This window comes from Ailuropoda melanoleuca, chromosome 5, assembly GCF_002007445.2.
Source record: "Ailuropoda melanoleuca isolate Jingjing chromosome 5, ASM200744v2, whole genome shotgun sequence".
Lineage (NCBI taxonomy): Eukaryota > Metazoa > Chordata > Mammalia > Carnivora > Ursidae > Ailuropoda > Ailuropoda melanoleuca.
In genome coordinates, this window is record NC_048222.1 from 81,605,247 (window position 1) to 81,627,617 (window position 22,371).

The window sequence follows — 22,371 nt, forward strand, 5'->3', positions numbered from 1 at the left end:
CTAACAAAATCAGCCAGATTTTGGAGAGGATCACATATCTGAGAATGAAAAGAAGAGCCAAAGTCTCTATGGGGGGTTGTGGGCTTATTTGATGGGGACAGGTGGCAATAAGTAAAGAAGAGGGACTAGCTCTCTATTTTATTCTACAGCTCCTGGTACAACATGCTCATCTCCTACCAGAACTAAATATAGAGAGTTTAGTTTTCATCGAACATTCTCCCCGGGGGGTGGGGGTGGGGGCAGCTGGGGCAGCCTGACCTGGCACCTCATCATCCATAAGGGGTTGGCCAGGCACTCAGGCAAATGGCAGGCTAAAAGCAGATTCTCAGTGTGGGATGAGGCCACCACTGCTCCTGAGGGCAAACAGTGACCTTGCCGCCGAGCAGCCTGAAGGGTCTGGGTTTTCAGAACTGAAGTCTACAGGTAAGAAGACAGACCTCCCAGGAGAGTGGGTGGAAAGTGCTAGCCGCTGTGCAAAGTTAGGGGAAGCACAGTGGAGGAGGAGAGAAGACCACAGGGGAGCAGCTGGTTGGGACTAGTGGACAGGGGGTCTCCAGGTGATTGGAAATGCAAGGACCTGCTATAGGCTGATGGTACCAAGAAGGCTGATGAAAAGTCTCCTCTGGTCATTCTTTTTATGTGTCCCTGCCTCCTTCCCATGTTTTCTCCTTCTTTCCAGACTTATCTTCCTTCTTCTGACCCTATGCAAAACCAGAGTTCCCTGCTGCTATTCATAATGCATATTTTCATTTTCATCCTTAGGAAAGTAACGGGCATGATGGAGGGGTGGGGAGCAACGTTTCACGGGATCAGTGTGCCCTCCTGCATGAGTCTTGCACAGCCCAGTCCAGCAGAGATCAAAAGAAAGATTTCTGAAACGTCCTGTGATCTTCTCATTTGTTCCCAGTGGCTAAGGCCCCAGAGGGCCCTCCCTGAGTTGGAAGTTGTCACCCCTACTTTGCGCGCTTCAGGTCCATGAACTTCTGTGATTTTCTCAGTTGCGTGTAAACATAAACACACACACACGAACACACACGTGCACACGCACATGCTGAATGTGGAGTAGTAGAATACAAGCGGCCAAGGAAAGCCTGTGGCTATGTCACAATGAAACAGAAAGAGAAAGGAAATAAATCCAAGGACAGGCACACAAGCCAGAGTGGCAGAGGTCCCAAAGGGATGCATGGGGGACAGTGTCAAGGATTGCTCTGGTAATGGACGTCTAGAGGGCTCCAGGCACCCGAGCCCCAGAGCTGAGGCAGACAAGAGTTGGGACTCCGGCAAGCCAGGATAGGATGGCCCCTCTCAAATGGCCTCACCGCCTCTAGCCTCAGCAGAGTAGGCAGCAAGCTAAGCCCTAGATAGGGAAGCAGAATGAAAAGGAAAAGCACCGCTGACTGGATCAGAATTCCTAATTAACCGTCAAGTGGCCCATGCGCCTGTCCCGTGGCTGGGCGGAGACAGTCCCGCATGGCTGGTCTTTGCCAAAGCCGAGGTGTGCTCTGCGCTTCCTAGATGGGTGGGCATGAGGGCCACAGGCTTTCTGCACCTCTCCTCCCTTCCTCCTTTCCACCAGGGAGGACCTGAGGGGACAACCGAGTCAGGGAGGGGGACAGGACGGCACTGCAAAACTGAGTAATAATAAAGGAAATCGAAGGGATCCGAACAAAAAAAAAAAAGAAGAAGAAGAAGGAGCTTCCAGTTCACAACTGAAATGAAATTGAAAACTTGTTCTTTTTTTCTTTTTCTTTTTTTAACAGATTTAGATAAACAATAAAGGGGGTGGGAAAGAGAAGCCTCTTTGAATAATAATTTTTTTAAAAAAACCCACAAACATAAAAAAAAATCCTCAGTGTTTGAACTTCTCTTGAAAATAGTTCAATATGAGGTTTTGCACCCTAAACAGTTATATCTGGAATTTAAAAAAAAAATCGCAGCTCCACACAACAAAGACAAACAGTATTTACTGAAAAATATTGTGTGTGTGTGTGTGTGTATGCATATATACACACACATACACGCTTATATATATATTTATATATATATATCTTTTTGTGGAGATTTTTTCTTTTTGTGATTTTTTTCTTTTCCTTTTTTTTTTTTTTTGTGCCCAAGTAGAGATACAATGGGATTGAAAAGATGCCCTAGAACAGAATATTCTTTACAGGAGCAATACTTTGAAAAATAACGTTTAAAAATGGTTGAACATACTTGCAATACCTCCAGAAATTCGACTTGGTACAATGAGAAAATAAATAATTGAATCAAATCTTCACCCAAATGACGTGGCCTTGAAGACCCAGAGTATGCTGCTGGTATGAGTCTTGCCATCCAGACAGGGGCTGATAGTCAAGCACCATCCCCTCCTCCCTGCTGCCCGCTCCCCAGCACCTTATACTCCACCTCAGCCATACCCAGAGTCTGTCTTATATCCGTTGTCTACATTTCTGGCAAGACCTTGCAGCAGACACATACACACATATATACGTGTGCTATGGGCGCACACACACACACACACACACGCACACGCACACACACGCTCACTACACACACAAAATTTCCCACTCAACCCAGATGCACCAAGTGAGCTGAATGACTTTCAGCCAACCACAATGGTGAAAGACAGAAGCACCAAACAGTCTTTGAAATGGGTCAGTTATTACAATTTGACTTTTTTTTTATATTCTAATTTTCCTCTTTTGTTAGTATTTTTAAAAAGCACAAATGAAAAATGAAGAATTCTTTCCAGATCAATTTAAGGCTTCCCACCAAATGGAAACAGAAGAGGCCTTACACAATATCACATGTGACAAATGTATACTTTTCACGGCCTTAAAATGACAGAACAAATCATTTTTGCCGGTCACTGATTTAAGTATTGTGCCTTTAAATTGATGTCATTCTTTTTGCTACTATGCTGAGTTTTATTATTACTGATGTTCTTTAATTAGATAAATGGAAATCTCCTTTAATTTGTGTTAGAATTTCCTGTTCTTATAGAATTATTGGGGTGGCTTTTTGTTTTGTTCTGTTTTGCTTTACCCCAGGAAACAAATGCGGTTCTTAGCAGGTAAATGCTAAAATGGCACATAGTCAGCCTTCAAGTACCTTTTCCAGCCATCTGAGTTTCAAACAGCCAGCCTTTTGGCTCCTAGAAGGCGCTGATAAGTTAGGGGCAAGGACAGGGGATGGGAGAGAAACCCAAAAAGGAGGACGGTTTTCTATGCGTTTGCTTTTGGTAAATTTGTTTTGTTCGACAAAAATAATCAGATAGGAAGAATGATTGCTTTGCGTTTTTTTGTTGATTGGTTTTCATTTTGTTTCTAGATTTGTTTCGTTTGATTGTTTAATTTTCCTTCTCCTGGTGCAAAAGTCACCAGAGAGTTTTGCATGAGGAAACATGACAGTACTTAATGAAACTCAGCACCTAAGGGCATAAGGCAGTTGAAGGTTTTGTTTGTGTTTGTTTTGTTTTGTTTTGTTCTTTCAATCAGCACCAATCCCGTAAATGATCTACACTTGGTGTAAGATATAAAACTTTTTTTTTCTTTTGGAGTGGAGACTACTCCTCCTTCTCCACCCTATGAACCATAGTGTGGGAATTTTTTCAATATTGTTTCTTATGTGTAAAAAACAAAAGAAAAGTTTTCTTTTTGTTTTTACTTACAAAACATAGAGAATATCTTTGTATACATACAGCGACTGGAAAGAAAGCTTATCTGAAGGGGTTGTGACTTATTCATTTCTTTTTTTTTTGTAGCCTTGGTGGTGGTGATGGTGGTGGTGGTGGTGGTTTTGTGTATTGGGGGAAGGGAGGGTTATATTTCTTGTGAGCGGTATTTACCGCAAACCAAACTTAAGGTCCCCTTCTCAGCTTGGGTCAAGATGCTCTTAGAGTGAAGACTCATACTGTAGCAACTCATAAAGGAGTGGTCCGTCTCGATACCGAATGCCTACTGCGGTGGGGGTGACATACTGCAGAATGTTAATAGTCCTTCTCAACCTCCTGTCTACAAAATGAGCATCCCAAGCTGGGTATCTCTTTCTTGGCATGTCAATCTTAATGAGGGGCCCTTCTGGGTAAAGACGCCCCGGCGGGATAGCGGGACCCATGGGTCTCACTTGGAAAACAGGCAAGCAAGTGTCAGCCGTGAGATCCTCCTGTTGTTCCGTTACGGCTCTGGTAGGCGTGACCTGGGTCCCCCGGTACCCAGGGGTCTGAGGCGCCATGGGCTCAACATCGGGGGGCAAAGGGATGCCCCAGAGCAGCTCGGCACAACAGGAGCTGGCAAAAATCTTAGCTCGCGGCCCCATGGGATGCAGCACACCATAGTATAAGAGCATCATCGCGATCCCAGCCACAAAGCTAATAAAGACACAACACAGTGCTGGCACTGCATAGGAGTCAGTGGTCTCCGGGTTTCTGTAAAAATACCAAAGGAACGTCAAGGCAGCATTCTCGGTCAAGACTATCGTATAATATGCAAACATTCGATATCGAGTCCGCCCTTCCTTGACGTTAAACCAGCAGAAAATGTACACAATCCCTACCACCATGTTGAAGAGGATCTCCTCCCACTTGGACATGCAGAAGTCTGTTCCGCCATGGATGATCCAGAAGGCCATGGCACACCAGTGAACCACCACGAAGATCCCGAAGTAGAGCTGGAATATGGAAGCAAAGAGGGCAAAAGAGATAACTCTGGATGAGATGGTGAAGAGGCGCCAGAAGAGTTGGATGAGGGCCCCTCTGTAGCTCATACTCTTCTTGTCGTCCCTGGAGTCCCGCAGCAGCTTGTGATAGGAGGCTAGCACCCAAGCCAGGGACATCAGGGATGTCGCAGAGGAGACACCTGCCAGAAAGACACAAACCCACACAGTCAAAACCTTGGACATCTAGCGCCGGGCATGGCGGGGCTGCCAGCCTAGGAGACACCCACACACACCGCGGTCTAAAGGAGGAGGGAGAAAGAAACACACAATCAGAAACTGGATTTTGAGGTCACAGCTGTTCCCTAAGCTGACAACTTTTGAGATCTACTTTCACTTTTCAAAACCCAGTCCAGAACTCCTGGGGACCCCTGGCTCAAGAGTGAAGCAGAGACTCACGCGCCTTACCAAGGGAGCCGAGGACTGGGGCCACTGCGGTGACTAACTGCATCTGCTGCAGGCTGGGCGGCACACGCTCTGTTTCAAGGAATCGAGAGCTTGTGGGCATCCTTGTTGCACAGACATGTGTGGCCAGGGTTGGTGGCCCTGTCATCAGCAGCCTGTGCTCTCAGAGGAGCCCACAGAAGGGATGATCAGTGCTGAAGCCCAGTGCGTTGCTCACTGCCCCAGGTTCCACCACTATTCTCCTCTGGCAAAGCACTGGGGTCTCTATTGGCTTTTCATCAGCTCGCCCATGCCTCTGAACTGAGGTTTTTGAATTTAGCTTCTCCATCCCCTGCCTACGGCCACCCTGACCAAGGGCCCTGAGATATCCTGTCTCTTTCAGTTGTTGCCTTTCTTATTCATTCTTTTTTTTTTTAAAGATTTTTATTTATTTATTTGACAGAGATAGAGACAGCCAGCGAGAGAGGGAACACAAGCAGGGGGAGTGGGAGAGGAAGAAGCAGGCTCCCAGCGGAGGAGCCTGATGTGGGGCTCGATCCCATAACGCCGGGATCACGCCCTGAGCTGAAGGCAGACGCTTAACCGCTGTGCCACCCAGGCGTCCTTTCTTATTCATTCTTGTCTCTCTCATTCTCATCCAATCCTTGTTGCTTTCTCCAACCCACCACTCTGCTCAAAGTTCTCTGAGACCTTGACTTGGGAGGCCCGTCCTCGTCTGGTCTCTGTCCTGACTCAGAAGCACTGTTGCTCATGCTTTGGGAATGCCTTTTCTGCTCACCGTCTGCTCGTCATCCCCTGCATTTCTCCTCAGCAGGCAAGTGAATGTGTCTGATTCCAAGTGATACTTCAATTGCCGTAGAGCAATTTTATTTATAATGCTGCCTATTAGATTTCTGTAACTCAATCAAACTCAACACAATAAATAGTTACTGGAGTCTCTCCAAATCCACCCACAAGAAACCAATTATTAGGCAAGTATTACCATATGATCCCCTCTCAAGCAAGACTCCCCATCACCCCTCGATGCCCTCACGCATTTTCTCCACTCCGTCCATCTGAAGCCTCTTTTGTTTTTCCTTTCTCTCCGGATTAAAGAACTAAATGAAATAAATTCAGTTGGAGTCCTGAGTATTGTTCCTTCAGCACCTGTCTCCTTACCAGGTTCTCTACCCTCTCACTGGAGCACAGTTGCCTACAGCACTCTCCCAGGCTGAAGTCAAAGTTACCTCGTCAACCTCTCTCAGCTCAAAGGTCCAGGAGCCTGCTCATCAAGAGTCTCATTCAACTTCCCCAGCCCTGAAGCCTTCGATTTGTCTTCCCTGGGCCCTGCTCATGGTCCCACTCCCCTCCAAGCCCCAGGGGGAGAGTCAAAGTCCCCTGTCATTTTACACTTTCCCTGCATTTGCCTTCCTCACCCCCCTAACTCACATACTCCCTTCCAACATCTCACAGACGCTCAGTTTACGGCTTGCAGAATGATAGAGCGCAATAATAAAAACCATTATGTTGGCATGGGCATAGAAAACCCTCCAGAGCGTTAACCGTTACAATAAGCATGTATTGCTTTTGTAATAATAGCAACCACAATTGACAACAAACAGGGCAGAAACCATCCCAATTCCTCCATAGAAGCCAATCTTGAGAACACCTAACAAGTTTCCTCTCACCTTTCTGGAAAGTTCTGAACACAGTACTTGGTGTGTCCTGCTCTGCCCTTTGTACACACAGGGTATTTCCACTAGCACCCGCTGAGGCCATGTGTGCTCCGTGACTATGTCACAGTGTCATGATAACCTTTCAGAGCCTCCTGAGTTTGTGTTGTCTGGTGGTGGGGTGGGAAAGGAGGGGAACAGGTCCTCTTAGGAGTCATGTGATTTAGGCTGTGGGTTTCCAGAGGGCAGGGAATGTGCCATCATCTTGGTAGTCTGTGCCAAACTTATTACCAATCCTGGAGCATCAACAGAAATTTCCTCTTAAACATCTTTGTGACATCAGCCCTCTCCTGGTGAACTCATTCCTCAATGTTAATAATCTTGGTGGTACCGCTGACCTTTAATAATCAGATGGGAGTTCTACAGAAGCTGAATGGGAAGACTTAATTTTTTTGTTTCTTCTAAGAAATCAAAGTGTATTACTTCCTTGGTTCTAAAACAAAAACAAAAACAAAAACAAAAAAACATGAGTGCCAAGCTCCTGGACTTGGAAGCCTCAGCCTTCACCGTGCTGATCTCAATATTCTGTGTGTTGTGACATTAGCCCCATACCAAATACAAATAAACAGGTATTCATGTTCACCAATAGCACATAGCCAAGCCAAGTACAGTTGTTCTTCATTATTCTATCTCTGGGTTACCTATGACTTTTCTAGATCTGTTCCTGTGGTTTTGAGGGCTGGTGTTCTGTTCCTGCCTTGCCCTTCCAGAAGTGTTACAGAAACTGCTTCCCTTAGAGCTGAAACACTGCCTTGGTTCTTGGTTAACATTTCCGGAATTGCTGTCTAGAATCCAGCATGAATGTTCCCCAAACATCATAAGACATCAATGCTAATTACAAGGAGGGTTTGGGATGTAGTCACATGGAAGACAGATCTGAGCATTTGGCTGTGGGGCTGCTGGCTAGCAGATGCCCAGCCCCACTCTTATCTCTCTGCCTATCTGTTCCCTACTGGGTTTGTTGTAGATCACCAAACAGTGTATCCACAAGAAGCTTCACAGACCATCCTCTTCAACACTCATTCAACAAGACGCAGAAGTACAGGGGCTTGGGTTCCTTGCCCAAGATTACCCTGAGGACCACTGACAGTACAGTTAGGCTCAGATTATAGCTCTCTGCCTACCTGATCACATTGGTCCCAGCTCTCCATTCTTTCTGCACCTTGTCCCTTGGTCAGCTCAGCTCTCCAGAGGCCCATCAGATAGCACCTTTCCTGAGGTCATGTGTGATAAAAGCCATCAGCCTTCTTTAATGGAAGACTCTAACACCAAGCTGTTGGTCCCTGAAGGCCTTGAATGCCAAGCCACATCCTTGGCATTGTGCAAATGCTCCAGGTTAGGGGGAAAAGGGAAAGGGGAATTCCTGACACCTGGCCCGTGTGCAGGGTGCCCAGGGAAGAGGCCCTGCCCAAGACCAGAAAGAGTGCATTTGCCTGGAGTCTTCTCTCCAGAGCCAGAGCAGAGTGAAGAAACATGAGTGGGGACATCATGCCATGCTGAGCCTGCCCCATTCTCTCAGCCAGCAGCATCGACAGAGATGACTCGATGGGGCTGGGGGAATGCCCAGAGGTGGCTACTTTCTAATTCATCACATTCACCAAAGAACTCTCTGTTCTATTCAAAGCTCTAGACACATTTCTTGGGGGTCCAGAGTTTGTGCTGCTGAAAGGCTGAGTACATCCTAGAGAGACCAGAAAAACAAGACCCACTTTAGGATCTCATTTGGGAGTAGGGTTTCTCACTGGATGCTCAACAGAGGGTAACATTTGCCCTCCAGGGGTTCAAGAGCCAATGGTACAGGGGATTAGATATATTTGTTATCAATTCGCCTCCAGGAAACTTGTCTGGACCCCATCTATGACATTGGCACATTTGTTATGCTTGGTCAATGGATCACATGTCCCATGAATTGCCACCTTTGCATCATTTTGCTGGACAAAATCTGTGGCCTTACATACCCACAGGACCGTAAGTGCATCTCGTCCTTAAAGGACTGTCAGCAGAAGGTGCTTCAGGGCATCCAGCTAATTCTGGGGGCTCAACTGGGGCAGGGGAGGGAGAACCCCAGACAGATGTGTTCCCTAAAGTGTAGCTGACTGTCCCAGAGAACACAGCATGATTAGCCGAGCATGTACATGCCTTATCTTATTTAGAAAAACCTTGCGATGTAGATATTTATTGCAGGTTGAACTGTGTCATTCTTCCCACAAAAAGATTCATATGTTGAAGCTCTAATCCCCAGGATCTCAGAATGTGACTGTATTTGGAGACAGGGCCTTTAAAGAGGTGATTAAGTTAAATGACATCATTAGAGGAGGCCCTAATCCAATTCAATTTGTGTTCTTATAAGAAAAGGGGATTTGATGGGGCGCCTGGGTGGCACAGCGGTTAAGCGTCTGCCTTCGGCTCAGGGCGTGATCCCGGCGTTATGGGATCGAAGCCCCACATCAGGCTCCTCCGCTATGAGCCTGCTTCTTCCTCTCCCACTCCCCCTGCTCGTGTTCCCTCTCTCGCTGGCTGTCTCTATCTCTGTCAAATAAATAAATAAAATCTTTAAAAAAAAAAAAAAAAGAAAAGGGGATTTGGACACACAGAGATACCAGGTATGCACTCACACAGAGGAAAGGCCATGTGAGGACACAGGGAGAAGGTGGCCATCTACAAGCCAAGGAGAGAGGCCTCCAGAGAAACCAACCCTGTCTCCACCTTGATCCTAGACTTTCAGCCTCTAGAACAGTGAAGAAACAAAGGTCTGTTTTTTAGCCACCCAGTCTGTGGTATTTTATCACAGCAGCCCTGGAAAACTAGTACAGTGCTCTAACTTCATTTTTTAGAAGTAATTTAAGATATTTTTCAAAAATCACACATCTATCAAGAAGTAGAGTCAGGATTCAAACTCAGAGTCAGACTCCAGTGGTCCTGAAAGTAACCACGGTACTAATGGGCCCCCCAGACATGGCCTTAGAAGAGGCCGGGTGAGGAGAGAGGAAAGAAAGTCGAGGCAGCTTGGGTACAAAGGATTTGAATCTTTTGCTGAGTGGACAGGAAGTGTAGTAGCCACAGGTATCTGAGAGAAGCCCTTGATTTTGGAGCTACAAACCAAATTTGCATTCTAGTCCACTTTCTTCAGGAGAGTAACATTCAAGCAACAAAGAAAGAGGTGACTCCAATAGAATTAATGGAGATCGCCTTCCCTCTGTCAAGTAATTAATCTTCAAATGCCTGCAGTGAATTCCATTGCAGAGGCAAGAAGGGCAAGGTTTTCCCTCACTGCTGTGGCCCACTTGGAAGATTTCTGTCACACCTGAGGTCAACTCAAAAGTCAATGCATTATTCTGATCAAGACCCAAGCCCAGGGGAACTGGCCTTGGAAGAGGCCTTGTGGCCCTTCGTGAGATTCTCAGACAGGCCTGGGAGCATTTATGATTTGCTCCCACTATAGCTCGATCACTTTCTGTATCCCAAAGATCAGACTGGAAATTGTTAAACACTTCACGTTCAGCCGTGACAAATTCTGGGCAGTGACCTTCACGGCTTGCTCACTTTTCCTGGTGCAGACCAGGAGGCGGGATTGCAGCTGGTCCAGTGAGCCCACTGGTGCCCAGCCCCACCAGCTGGGAAGACATGAAGCTGGAGCCTCCTAGGGGGTCACTCCCCCTGAGAAAAGCTTGGCAGAGGGGCCCTCAGGTTCTGATCCCTGGACCCAGGGTTTAAGATTTCCAGAAATGTAATGGCCATACCTTATGACCAACGGAACAGAGCGTGAGGGGCAATCTGCAGTTACCCCTTCCTGAGGAGGGGTAGTCATCAGGGAAGGCTCAATTTGGTGGAGTCAGTGCAATATCCAAAGGTCACCCTCAGCTGAACTGTTGCCAGTTGGCAAACAAAACAAAAAATATGAGTGTGGATGTCCCATTTCACAAGAAGCATAGTAACATGATGTCTGGGGAAGGATGCGACTCTAAAATTAGAGGGCATGGGGCAGATGAAGAATCTGAAGGAAAGATACAATGCAGTGGGAAGGATCAGAATACAGCCACCAGGATGAGGTAGGGGAGCTGAGATACGACAAGCCCAAAGTAGGGCCACGACCAAGGCAGGGCTGCACCCAAAGGCCAGCAAATAGGAGCCCCAACACATCAGCAGAAAGGGAACCTGAAGAAGAAAGCAGACACTACAGTATCTCACAGGGAGAACACAGCATGTGGGCTCAAGGAGTACTCTGAGAACCTCCAGGGGTGTCTAGAGATGGCCACAAGACTTTCCGAGTGGAGTGGATGAGGTCCATAAGAGGACCTTGTTCTGTGTGGTGGTATGTGCATGCCCAGCTCTGTCACCAGCTGCTATCCCCCACCTTTCTGCCACAAGCGCTTAGTTCCACCACTAAATCACATGTTGGAAAAACACTTAGAAGAGGGGTTGGATGGGGGCACTGAGCACAGGGTGGAGCTGGGGTAGGAAGAGTCAGCTGTGCAGGCTCCCAGCCCCCTCTCTCCTGGTTCCCTCCCATCAGCATATTACCATGGTCAGGTTGGTCAAGTTCCTCTAGTCTTACAAAGACTAGATCCTCCCTGAACCCCTGCACCTCCTGCCAGTGAGATCCCACCTTCCTTTGTCTCTTCTCCTCCAAACCTCTCGAGGGTGATCTCCTTGCTTCCTTAACTCCCACGCCTCCCCTTTACTTCTGACTCTCCCAACCCCAATGGAGAGCTCTCTTTGAAGTCCTCAACTAATTCCTGCACCATGCAGATGACTTGTCTCTCCCGACACTGTGTGACATTTGGCATTCAAATCCACTCTGTCCTTCCTCACACCTGGCTGTTAGCTATTGCCCTAGTTATGCCATCCTTTCTTTGCTGGGCTACTATCCCCATTTTACAGGTAAGTAAACCAAACCTGAGGTTAAGAGACTTTAGTGTGGCCGCAGCCATGTTCTGACATTACATACTCATCTAATTTATATGGTGTGATACCCCTAGAGATTCCCCAAGCCAAGAAACATGTTCACCTGGCTATTTGTCTACCTGCACATCAAGGTCAACATCTCCCTCTTTCGACTCTCACCTCTTCTCTGAAACTAATATTATGGGAACTCAACCATCTACTCCTCAAATCCCCCTTGTGTATTTTCCCCACACTGAGTTCCTTGCAGATTGTTGGTTCTTCACTTTCCACCCATCCATCTTCCCCTATCTTACAACATTTTTAAAAAAGCTCAGTCTCTTCTTGGAAATGATCCTGGAAAAAAGATAAAGCAGCTGTGTGCACAGTTCTCAAAACATTCCTGCCTGTCTCCTGTCCTCACCTCCATCCAAGAGACACAGCAAGGGAGCACTGATACAAAGTTACCTTCCCATTTGGGCAACCGTGGGGAGGAAACCAGCATCGCCGATGCCACCTGAGCCAGGCCCAAAGATGTTGAGTAACTTGGCCGAAGTTACACAGGTAGTAAGTAAGAGAGCTAACAATGGAACCTGGGATTATCTCACCCCTCAGCCACAATCAGTGTGCTTGAGCCAACTCCTCCTGGCTTGTGAGATCCAATTGTGAAATTTGCAGGAATTTTGTGAGCTGGCCAATGTCATGTTAGAAGCTTGAAACAGTCGTGGTGGGAATATTTACACTATAGAAATTTCTACTACAACAAATCAGGGGTCCCCCAATTCTGCTAAGAGCTGGTTGTTAAGCATTACAAGCACACCACTTGTCAGGATCTATTATCCTTAGTGAAAAATTTAGTGGGCCTCATTGCAAATAAGACGGGCCGCATAAGGCTGTCCTCCATATTCTAAAACCATACTTCCAGGCAAACCAATCCACTACTGGCTATCAGTCAGAGTTATACTTAGTAAGTTTGATGTGAAAGCAACAAAGAGACCAATCCCCTTTTTAAACTTTCACTAACAATATGCTCACAGTAAATAATTGAATGTCTGACAGTCTTTGAGACTTTTGCAAGCATTGACATCCTCATTTTGGTCACATTTCTGTGTTTGGAGAGGGTGTGATCCCCACATGAGGTTACAACATGGGGTAACCTTAAGACACCCTTGATATTTCCAGACTGACCCTTAGTGCGGGTCCAAAGGGAAGATCGTATCCACCATCTGCAGATGGCACCTTCGGGACTGACAAATGTGTGTCACTGAGTTAATGTGGAAAAACCCAAAGGCAATTGAAGTGGCCTGATGAAAACACAGGACGGGAAGACTCGAAGGTCTTGGGGAAGCTGACGTCTGAGAAACCGTACCATACCTGGAAGAAAAAGCTCTATAATATCAGGGAGATGGGCCAAGAGGGACAAAATTTGGCCACTACACAGGTAATCTGTGTTGTAGGACATTGTCTTCCTGTGGTTTATAGGAAATACCTCTTTATTGGCTCTGCATCCAGGCTGATAATCATCTGCCAATTGTTAATAAAGATTTCAATAATAATGGTCTCTCCTCTCTCCTGAACAGCTGCCATGACCCAGACTCTAGGCTATGCATGTAACACACAGTAATTCAGTTATTCTGCCCTGCCAATGTATCTGAAGTGGTGGGTTGGGGCGCCTGGGTGGCACAGCGGTTAAGTGTCTGCCTTCGGCTCAGGGCGTGATCCCGGCGTTGTGGGATTGAGCCCCACATCAGGCTCCTCCGCTATGAGCCTGCTTCTTCCTTTCCCACTCCCCCTACTTGTGTTCCCTCTCTCGCTGGCTGTCTCTATCTCTGTCGAATAAATAAATAAAATATTTGAAGTGGTGGGCTGATTGGAAGATGGGGAGACTAAGGCTTGCAGGCTAAGGAACTTTTCCATATCAAGTAGTTAAGATATCACAGAATGAGGATTTGAATGCAGGCCTGCCTAACTCCTGAACTCAGAGGACTTTTGTGAACACCGGGGAAGGTATGTCTCCTCACCCATAACCACAGATTAATGACTTAGTATTCAGATTTATACATCAATTTCTTATCAATTTGTTACTGTGTGGCAACCCTCTGATCATCTCTGTGAGCACTGACAAAGTCAAACTTGTGGGCCTGCTCACCTGAAGACCCACCCCTGGAAGGCCCTGAGCATCCTGGTATGTGCGGAGACATAGTTCTCGTCCATCTCCCTTGCCTGGGCTGTTGGAACAGACTCCTAACTCATTCCCCTGTGTCTGCCCTTGTCCTTGGAAATGCTCACATTTCCCAGCAGTCTATTCACAATCCAGTCAAAGTGACTAAGCTACAGCATGACCCTCTGAGTGGCCTCCCAGGCATGGTAGGCTGCCCGTGGTCACTGATTTTCCACGCCTTTCCTGTGGGGGGATGTGCATTCCTGCCCCATTGAACTCAGGTGTGGTCTGTGGCTGGTTCTGACCACGGACACATGAGCAGAAATACGTGTGTCACTTTCAGGCAGAAGGCCACGCTCTTGCATGCTCCAAGAATACACTGCTCCACCTGTGACCTGTGACAGACATGCAATGAGAAGGAAACGAGTTGAAGTTTCAAGGCACCAGAATTGTTGGGGTATTCCACATCGTGGCATGGCCAGCCTTCCCGACTGATGTGCCATCTTGTCCTGGGTTAACACCTTGGTGGGTCCTTTCAAGGGCTTTCAGGGTCCCCCAGGATACTGCCTGGGAGCAAGAAGTGTAATTCGTCAATTCCCTGCTCCTGCCCTCAGCAACACCCTTCCCCAGTGGGTACAGATCTGAGCTCCTTCCAGGGAGTCAGGCTTTCGTGCAAGGCCCTACGTGACCCAGCCCCTTGCCAGGGGTGGGGGGTGCTGGTGGTGGTCACTTGCCTCTGGCTCCTCACTCCCTCAGCCCCAGATGTGCTCCCGGCTCCCTCCCAACTCAGGGCATAGGCACTCGCTCTTCCTCTGCCTGAAATGCCCTTCCCCCACTTGTCCAAGTGAAGTGCCTCACCAAGCCCTTGACAGAGACTAGCTTCCCTGTGGGGCCATCCCTGACCGCCACACTAAAAACTGCACGCCCCTCCCCCGTGTCTCTTCCCACTCTCCATGCTTTGTTTTCTACCTTAGCCTTTCCCCCACCACCTTGATAGACTTTATCTCTTACTCTCTTACTTGTTCCTTCTTTCTCTCTTTTTTTTAAAGTGTATATGCTCCAAGAGCAGGGATTTGATCTGGTCCTTCTGAAACTATGTACAAAATTGTGTGGATAAAAAACAACAACAACAAAAACGTTGCGTGGGTATTTTTCTCATAAAAGAGCCCATAGCTCTCCTCTGATTCCCAAGTGGGCCTGTAGGGAAGAGGCTGGTGGCCCCAGCAGGCATTACAACTGCCCACCTTTAGCCCTGAATGCGGGACAGGGGAATTCCCTGGGAGCCAACATGTATGCCATTGTCCCTCAGGAAGAAATCCTCGGGGGTAGAAGAGAGAAATAAAGAGGAAATAACATTCATTGAGCGTTTCCCATGTATCAGGCATTATGCCACATACTTTGCTTGTGTTACTTCATTTAATTCTGAAATAATCCCATGAAATGTCTATTGGTGACCCATTTTACAGACGAGGAAACCAAGGCTCAAGGAGGTAAGAGGATTTGCCTGAGGTTATTGCATCAAGCATGTCTTTTTATTCTCCTGCTTTGATCTCTGGCACCCTGATGACCCTCCCAGGAAGAGCAAGAAATGGGGTACCTTTCCCATGCAAACCAACCAATCCAGAGGGGGCAAGATTCAGCCCACAACACGCATCATCATCCATTTAATAGCAGGGCAAAGGTCCTCAACAGGGGTGGTTTTTCCTCCACCCCCACTGGGGATACTTGGCAACGTCACAACGCCAGGTATTAGTGCTACTGGTATTTAGTGGGCAGGGGTCAGGGGAGCTGCTAAACCTTCTTTAATGCACAGGACAGCCCCCCAACACACAGCAAAGAATTATTTGGTCCCAGATCTAGTACTGATGAGGTTAAGTCTTTTTTTTTTTTTTTTTAAAGATTTTATTTATTTATTTGACAGAGACAGAGACAGCCAGCGAGAGAGGGAACACAAGCAGGGGGAGTGGGAGAGGAAGAAGCAGGCTCCTAGCAGAGGAGCCTGATGCGGGGCTCGATCCCAGAACGCCGGGATCATGCCCTGAGCCGAAGGCAGACGCTTAACCGCTGTGCCACCCAGGCGCCCCTGATGAGGTTAAGTCTTAGCCCTGTGATGGGGTATTCCTATTTCCTCAGTGTCCTCGGTAAGTCAAAAACCGAACTAGGAACCTGGGTGTGTCTAATAGCTGGAGATTGAAGCTTTCTAAAGACTTCTTCCTGAGAAGTGACTATCCTGGAAGTGGCCCATGGAGTGTAGACACAGTGTGATGTTGGGAGAGGCTGTGAGAACAGCATCTCTTGGGTCTGATAGCTGTAGGATGAGAAAAGTCTGAGCAGCACACACCAGGGGCTCACAGCCACTCTGGGAACATGGTGGATAACAGGAAGCTAGCAGCGCTCCCTTCGAGGAGCTTCAAGGTCAAGCACTGATATTTAAAGGACCCAGAAGAGGAAAGCTAAAACCAGCCCTCTGTTTGCTTGTCTCTTCTTTCTAAGATGCTGTCAGCACTATCGAAATACTATCTTCACAGCCAGCTGGAGAAAGACAAACTTTAGAGATTCTAGAACAAATGTCAGCCACTCAGCTGGCATGGAGCAGGACTCAGACGCCTGGATCCTGGCTGGCCTGGAGCACACAGTGAAGAAGGCCATCTGCTGTCACTGGAAAGTTCCAGTAAATCTCTTCTCCTTGAGGAGCAAATGGCCAACCAGGCTCAATGCCCTGATGCTCCCAGAGTGAGTGCATTTTAACCCAGGTCATGAGATGCCCTGGAAAGGACATGGGCTTTGGTACAAACAGCTCTGGCCTTATTTTATTGTTGTGAACCATGGATAAAAATGTGGATTTGGAGTATTTAATGAATTATGAGTATAAAACTCAGGCACATCTTTGATATATATACATACTATACAACATATTCATATATCTCTATATAGTGTGTGTATACCCATATATCTATATAGAGAGAACAAATATACATAGCATATATATACATATTGAATATACATCGAGTATTCCGAAGTACCAAAGATGTGCGTTCATGATGGTCATGTCATGTCAACAATCCTGAGCCTCAGGACAAGTGTCTAAAAGCTTTAGAAATTCTAAAATGCCTCACATGCATTAGCTCTTCTTAAGTTCTAATATTACCAATATTGAAATGAATTAGCAATCAAGTTAGAGGGAGCAGAAAGCTTCAACTTGATGCGGGAATGGCTTTGAGAGACTGCTCTGCTCAGCTTCTTGGCATTGGTTTTCCTCTGTTTTGGGTTGATAAAATCTAGACTTCGAGTTTTTTAGTTTTGCCATAGAATGTCTAGGGTCTTGTTTCTGGCCTGTTTGGGACAGTATAGGATGAGATCAGACCTCTCGAGGCAAAGGCAAAGTTCACTGCAGCCTCCTCGTACTGTCCCCTGCCCTTCAGAAATGTGACGGTGTGGGGCCTGTGGGCTTTGTGTAAGAGGGGACTTGGAAAGTTACAGTCATTTAGAAACCGATAAAATCTTTTTTTTTAAGATTTATTTATTTATTTTAGAGAGAGAGAGAGAGAGAACACAAGCGGGAGGGGCAGAAGGAGAGGGAGAAAGAATCTCAAGCAGACTCCCCACCGAGCATGGAGCTCAAAGCAGGGCTTGCCCTCATGACCCTGAGATCATGACCTGAGCTGAAACCAAGAGTCAGAAGCTCAACTGACTGTGTCACCCAGGCACCCCAAGCTGATAAAATCTTCTTAAAAGGCTGGGAGTCAGAGTGGATCCTGTCTTCTCTGGTGTGAGATATGATATGGTTGTCAAAGCCCTAGAAATTCTGCCAGCCAAAATGGTCTTGCGTTCCTTTACCTGGGGCCACTGAGGCCCTGAAGATGACCGACTTTGATTAACTAGAACTGGACTGTGGGCATTCTGGCCTCACTGCCTCTGCTCACTGCTCAACGGTCCTGGCCCTGCTTCCGGACTGGGCTGTGACAGAAGCTTTCAGGGGCACAGGTGGTTCTCAGACACTGTTCAGTTCTACAGCAGCTCAGGTGAGCAGGGAAGCAGACTGCCGAGCAGGTGAGGTCGCTGTGTGCCTGTGTGGGGCTGACTTGGGAGTGGTCCTGGCCCCTGAGCTCAACTTCTCAGTGGTCAGTGGCCCTGAACAAGAAAAGTCTTCCAGGGAAAATGGCGTCCAGTCAGAGCCTTGCTGAGGATGGCAGCAGTGTGCGCCTTCCATGGCTGGCGGTAGAAATACTAGCCACCATTGTCGGTGGGCCTCCTGTGTGTCGAGAACAAATGCATCTCACCTACTCCTGACAAAACCCCTCTGAGGCAGGAGTTATTAGCTCTGCTTTGCAAATGAGAGCCCTGAGGCTCAAAGAGGTTAAGGCCTTGTTGGAGAGGCTGAAGAGCAAATGTGTGAAGCCAGGCATAGGAGTTCCACACCGGGAGCTTTCTTCAATGCAAAACAGGACACAGCAACTTTTCTTCCAGGTGATGGTCTCAGGAGACCACCATGAAGACAAGCAGAAAAAGACTCAAAGCTCTGGGCTGTCACTGGTGAAGGCTGAAGGATAAAGGGAATGTGGGGGCCCCCACGTTTGTCACAGAGGGGGCAAATTCTCCAGCCGGCAGGCTCCTGAGCTCCAGGGTCTGGCAGCCTGGGGTGCGTGGGGCCTCAACGCACAAGAAGGCCTAGAATTCATTGAGGACTCAGCTCTTCTCTGGTCAGCTTCGGACCCATCCTTACCTCAGGTTGGCCCTAGAGTGAATGCCACACTCTAGAACTCCTCTTGATGTCCTGACCAGCCTCACACCTCCAGCTGGGTCCAGAATCGAATGGGGCCCTGGAGGTAAATTTTACAGATGAACAAGTTGAGGCTTAGAGAGGGTGATTCACCCACAACCACGCAGGACGTGGAACAGCCAAGGGGGGGTCACCCCCCGGGGTTTCCTTCTTGGGGTCTCTGCCATTCTGCTCCCCTCCCCAGTGGTGAGACATGTGAGACATGGGAAGGCATTGTTTGTGAAACTTGCAGGCTTTCTTTCCTTGGGAATCTTAAGGAATAGAAAAGATCTTCTGAAGATCATTTCACTGCAGTCTTTCCTGGAGCTCCAAGTTCCCGTGATCGTCCCTAATGTGAATGTCAAGGCTAATTAAAGATCTCTACTGCCCCAATTTCACTGAGATTTTCCCCCTTTTCTCTTCCTTAGAGTCACAGGCTACCAGGGCTGAAAGGGTCTTTGGGAGTCCCTCTTATCCTCATTCACAGTAGCCAGGCCCAGGGAAGATGAGGTTGTAGGGTATGCCCGGAATCCAGCAGGGCATTCTAGCAGAGCGGACTCCCCACCCAGGGCTCCTTCTGCCAGCCTTTGTCTTCTGCAGGGAAGTTGCTCACAGGGGAGCAGCTCTATGAGGGATGAAGTGTCTTTATGTGGCAATGGAAATGTTCTCAGATGAATTGTAAGAACTCTGCGAATATACTAAAGCCAGTGACTTGTACACTTCAAGTGGATGAATTGAATGGTATGTAAATTGTATCTCAATAAAGCTATTTAAATAAATAAACAAATAAATAAATAAGCAAGCGGCAGCTCTGCTGGCAAGACTTCTAGGCCAGGCTAAGCTACAGAAGCAGCTGAGAGACCCATCTCAGCCTCCATGCCACCCCTCAGACACCGGAGGCACTCTCTTAGCTCAAGGCCTTGCCCTTGGCTGTCCTCTCTTCCTGGCACATTTGCTTCCAAAATCTGCATGGCTGGCTCCCTCCCATCTTCACTTCTTTGCTCAGAGGTCACCTTGTCCAGGGAACCTTTCCCAGCTGCCGTACTGAAACCTGCCCACAGTTCTTCTCCCCTCCTCTCTCTCTTCCCGGGTTTCATCACTCTTCTGAGTGCCACTCATTTGCTAATATAGAAAATAAGATATTTGTTTTGTTCATTGTTTGCCTGTCCCTGCCAGAAATGTAAGCTCCATGAGGACAGGACTTTCTCTCTGTTTTGTTTATGGCTATGTCCGCTCCCGGCTCCTAGAACCGTGCTCAGCACATTGTAAGTGCTTAATACATGGTTACGGAGTAAGTGAATCAGCCGCCCAATTACAGTTACTGCTCAGGCTTCTGAATTTGCATCCCTCAGAGCCTTCCCCCACAAGGTGGTACTGGACAGCCCATGTGAGCTCAGAAAGACTTGCCTGGATGGCCCTCCGTGTTTCGGCAACTCATGCACAAATGTTTCCAGGTGGCCAATTGCTGTTCCATTGGTGGTAACTACAATGAAATCGATTTTGTTTGCCTTTCTCATATTTGTCCTGCTGCTTTAAGAAGTCTCCTTCATATGTACATACTATATTTTATTTTGCTGGTAAAAATTTGAGTTTGTTAAGAGGCTGGATTTCACTTATAGTGTGATTAAAAAAAGAATTAAAAATATTGCTATGATTAAAAAAGAGAAAAGAACTCTGCCTCTCTTTTTCTCTTGCCAGTTGTTAGGGGCCATCTCAGCCAGGGCCTCGGAACCATATGCAGATTCAAGCTGGAACGTGCACTGGAAGAGTGGAGGTCTCAGCTTAAAATTCTTGCAAATTCTGTTTAAAATTATACAGTTTTATTTTTTTATTTTTATTTATTTATTTTTTAAATTTTTTTTATATTATGTTAGTCACCATACAGTACATCCCTGGTTTCTGATGTAAAGTTCAATGATTCATTAGTTGTGTATAACACCTAATAATTTTTTATTATGTTATGTTAGTCACCATACAGTACATCCCAAGTTTTTGATGTAAAGTTCCATGATTCATTACTTGCATATAACACCCAGCGCACCATGCAATACGTGCCCTCCTTAATACCCATCACCGGCCTATCCCAACCCCCCACCCACCTCCCCTCTGAAGCCCTCGGTTTGTTTCCCAGAGTCCATAAGAGCTGTTGAACAAGGAGCCATTGGTAGCTGAAGCAGGACTGTATGCTGGAGTTGGCTGGTCAGACACCAAGTAGGTATCGCATGGGGAAGAAGGAGGGTGTCTCTTCAGAAGGAGCACAGGAAACAGAACTGGAAAGAGGGGGAAAGCACCCACTACTCCCACCACCGTGGGGGAAACGGGAGAGGCCAAGTTTGTGTTCCAGCCGGAGAAGGCAGTTATGCCCGCATACGTCTCTTCCTTTCAGTTATAGGTGAAGAAGATACAGGACAGCCAGGAGAAGGGAGGGAACAGAGGATTGCACCTCTTTTCTTTTCTTTATCTGCTCCCCATGAAGCCACAGACAAGTGATAGGCAACCTGGAAATTAACCTCAAAGGCTAGAAGACCTCTGTACCAACTTGGTCTGAAAACCTGGATCAGCTCTTGGAGATGAACGACTCCAGCTCAGCAGGAGAGTGAGCTTGAGAGAAGGGCTCCATGCACTAGTAAGGGCTGGGGGGGGGCACAGAGGCTCCCTGTGATTCTGGATGAGGTGATTCATTATCTGATGTTGTTTGGTGCAATAGATCAATTGCATTTTGTTCTTAAGATTTTATTTATTTGAGACAGAGAGAAAAAGCACGAACACAAGCAGGGAGGGGCAGAGGGAGAGGGAGAAGGAATCTGAAGCAGACTCATGTGGGGCTTGGTTCCACCACCATGAGATCAGGATCTCAGCCGAAGCCAAGAGTCGGATGCTCAACCGACCGCACCACCTAGTGCCCATGGATCAGTTGTTTTAATGGCAAGTTCTACTTCTTGGTAATAAGAAAACTCAGTGGGAAATTCATAGCTCTGGTGTAGAGCACAGATCTGTCACCTTTGGGCCACATGATCTGATTACCATCACTATCGTGTGGCAGCTTCACCTTTTAACGAGAATCCTAAGTGATCAAGGAATTAATTTTTGTGTCCCAGACATTGAGAGTGACAGCTAATGTCCATAGGAGCAGGACCGGAAAAAAGACAGAATGCATTTTTTACATAAAAAAGGAAAAAATCTCCCAAGAAGAGGGACATGGAAGGCTTCCATTGTGAGAGGAAGAGGAAGGGTTGGCCTGTTTAAGCCCTCCAACAGCTATGGAGCAGCCCCTTGGGCCGTCCCTTCTCCTGAGAGCCCGAACTGGGAGGTTTAGCCCCTCACACGGAAGGGAAAGCTGCCAAGGAGACTGAGGCTGGAGAAGTTTCCCCCAGGATGCCTTTCGTCCTCACTAGGGAAGGGAGGAGGGGCTTTGGGGTCTCACAGTTGAAGACAAAGGCATAGACGGTTTAGCTCACAAGGAGCAGAGAAATGTGAATGAACACTTGCCTCTGTGAATTGCTTGGATGCTGTCAGGGTTCTGGCTAGAAAAAGAAGTAAATTGCATGGTGCACTGGGTGTTATACGCAACTAATGAATCATCGAGCTTTACATCGGAAGCCGGGGATGTACTGTATGGTGACTAACATAATATAATAAAAAATCATTAAAAAAAAAAAGAAGTAAGTGTGCAGCTGAAGTACAGTCACTGGAGGGGCTTTGATGTAAGAGGAGCCAGTGAGTGAAGTTGAGAAAGAAGACTA

General features: G+C 47.2%; 1 protein-coding gene across 1 annotated transcript in view; it reads right to left on the reverse strand.

Moving 5' to 3' along the window:
* Positions 1-3,778: 3,778 nt before the first annotated feature.
* XKR6 (XK related 6) overlaps positions 3,779-22,371 on the reverse strand; it is a 347,439-nt gene continuing 328,846 nt past the window's right edge. The window contains exon 4 of the mRNA XM_034661724.1: positions 3,779-4,853. Within this exon, the coding sequence (XP_034517615.1) occupies positions 3,892-4,853 (962 nt within the window). The 3' untranslated portion in view covers positions 3,779-3,891. The remainder of the gene's footprint in view (positions 4,854-22,371) is intronic.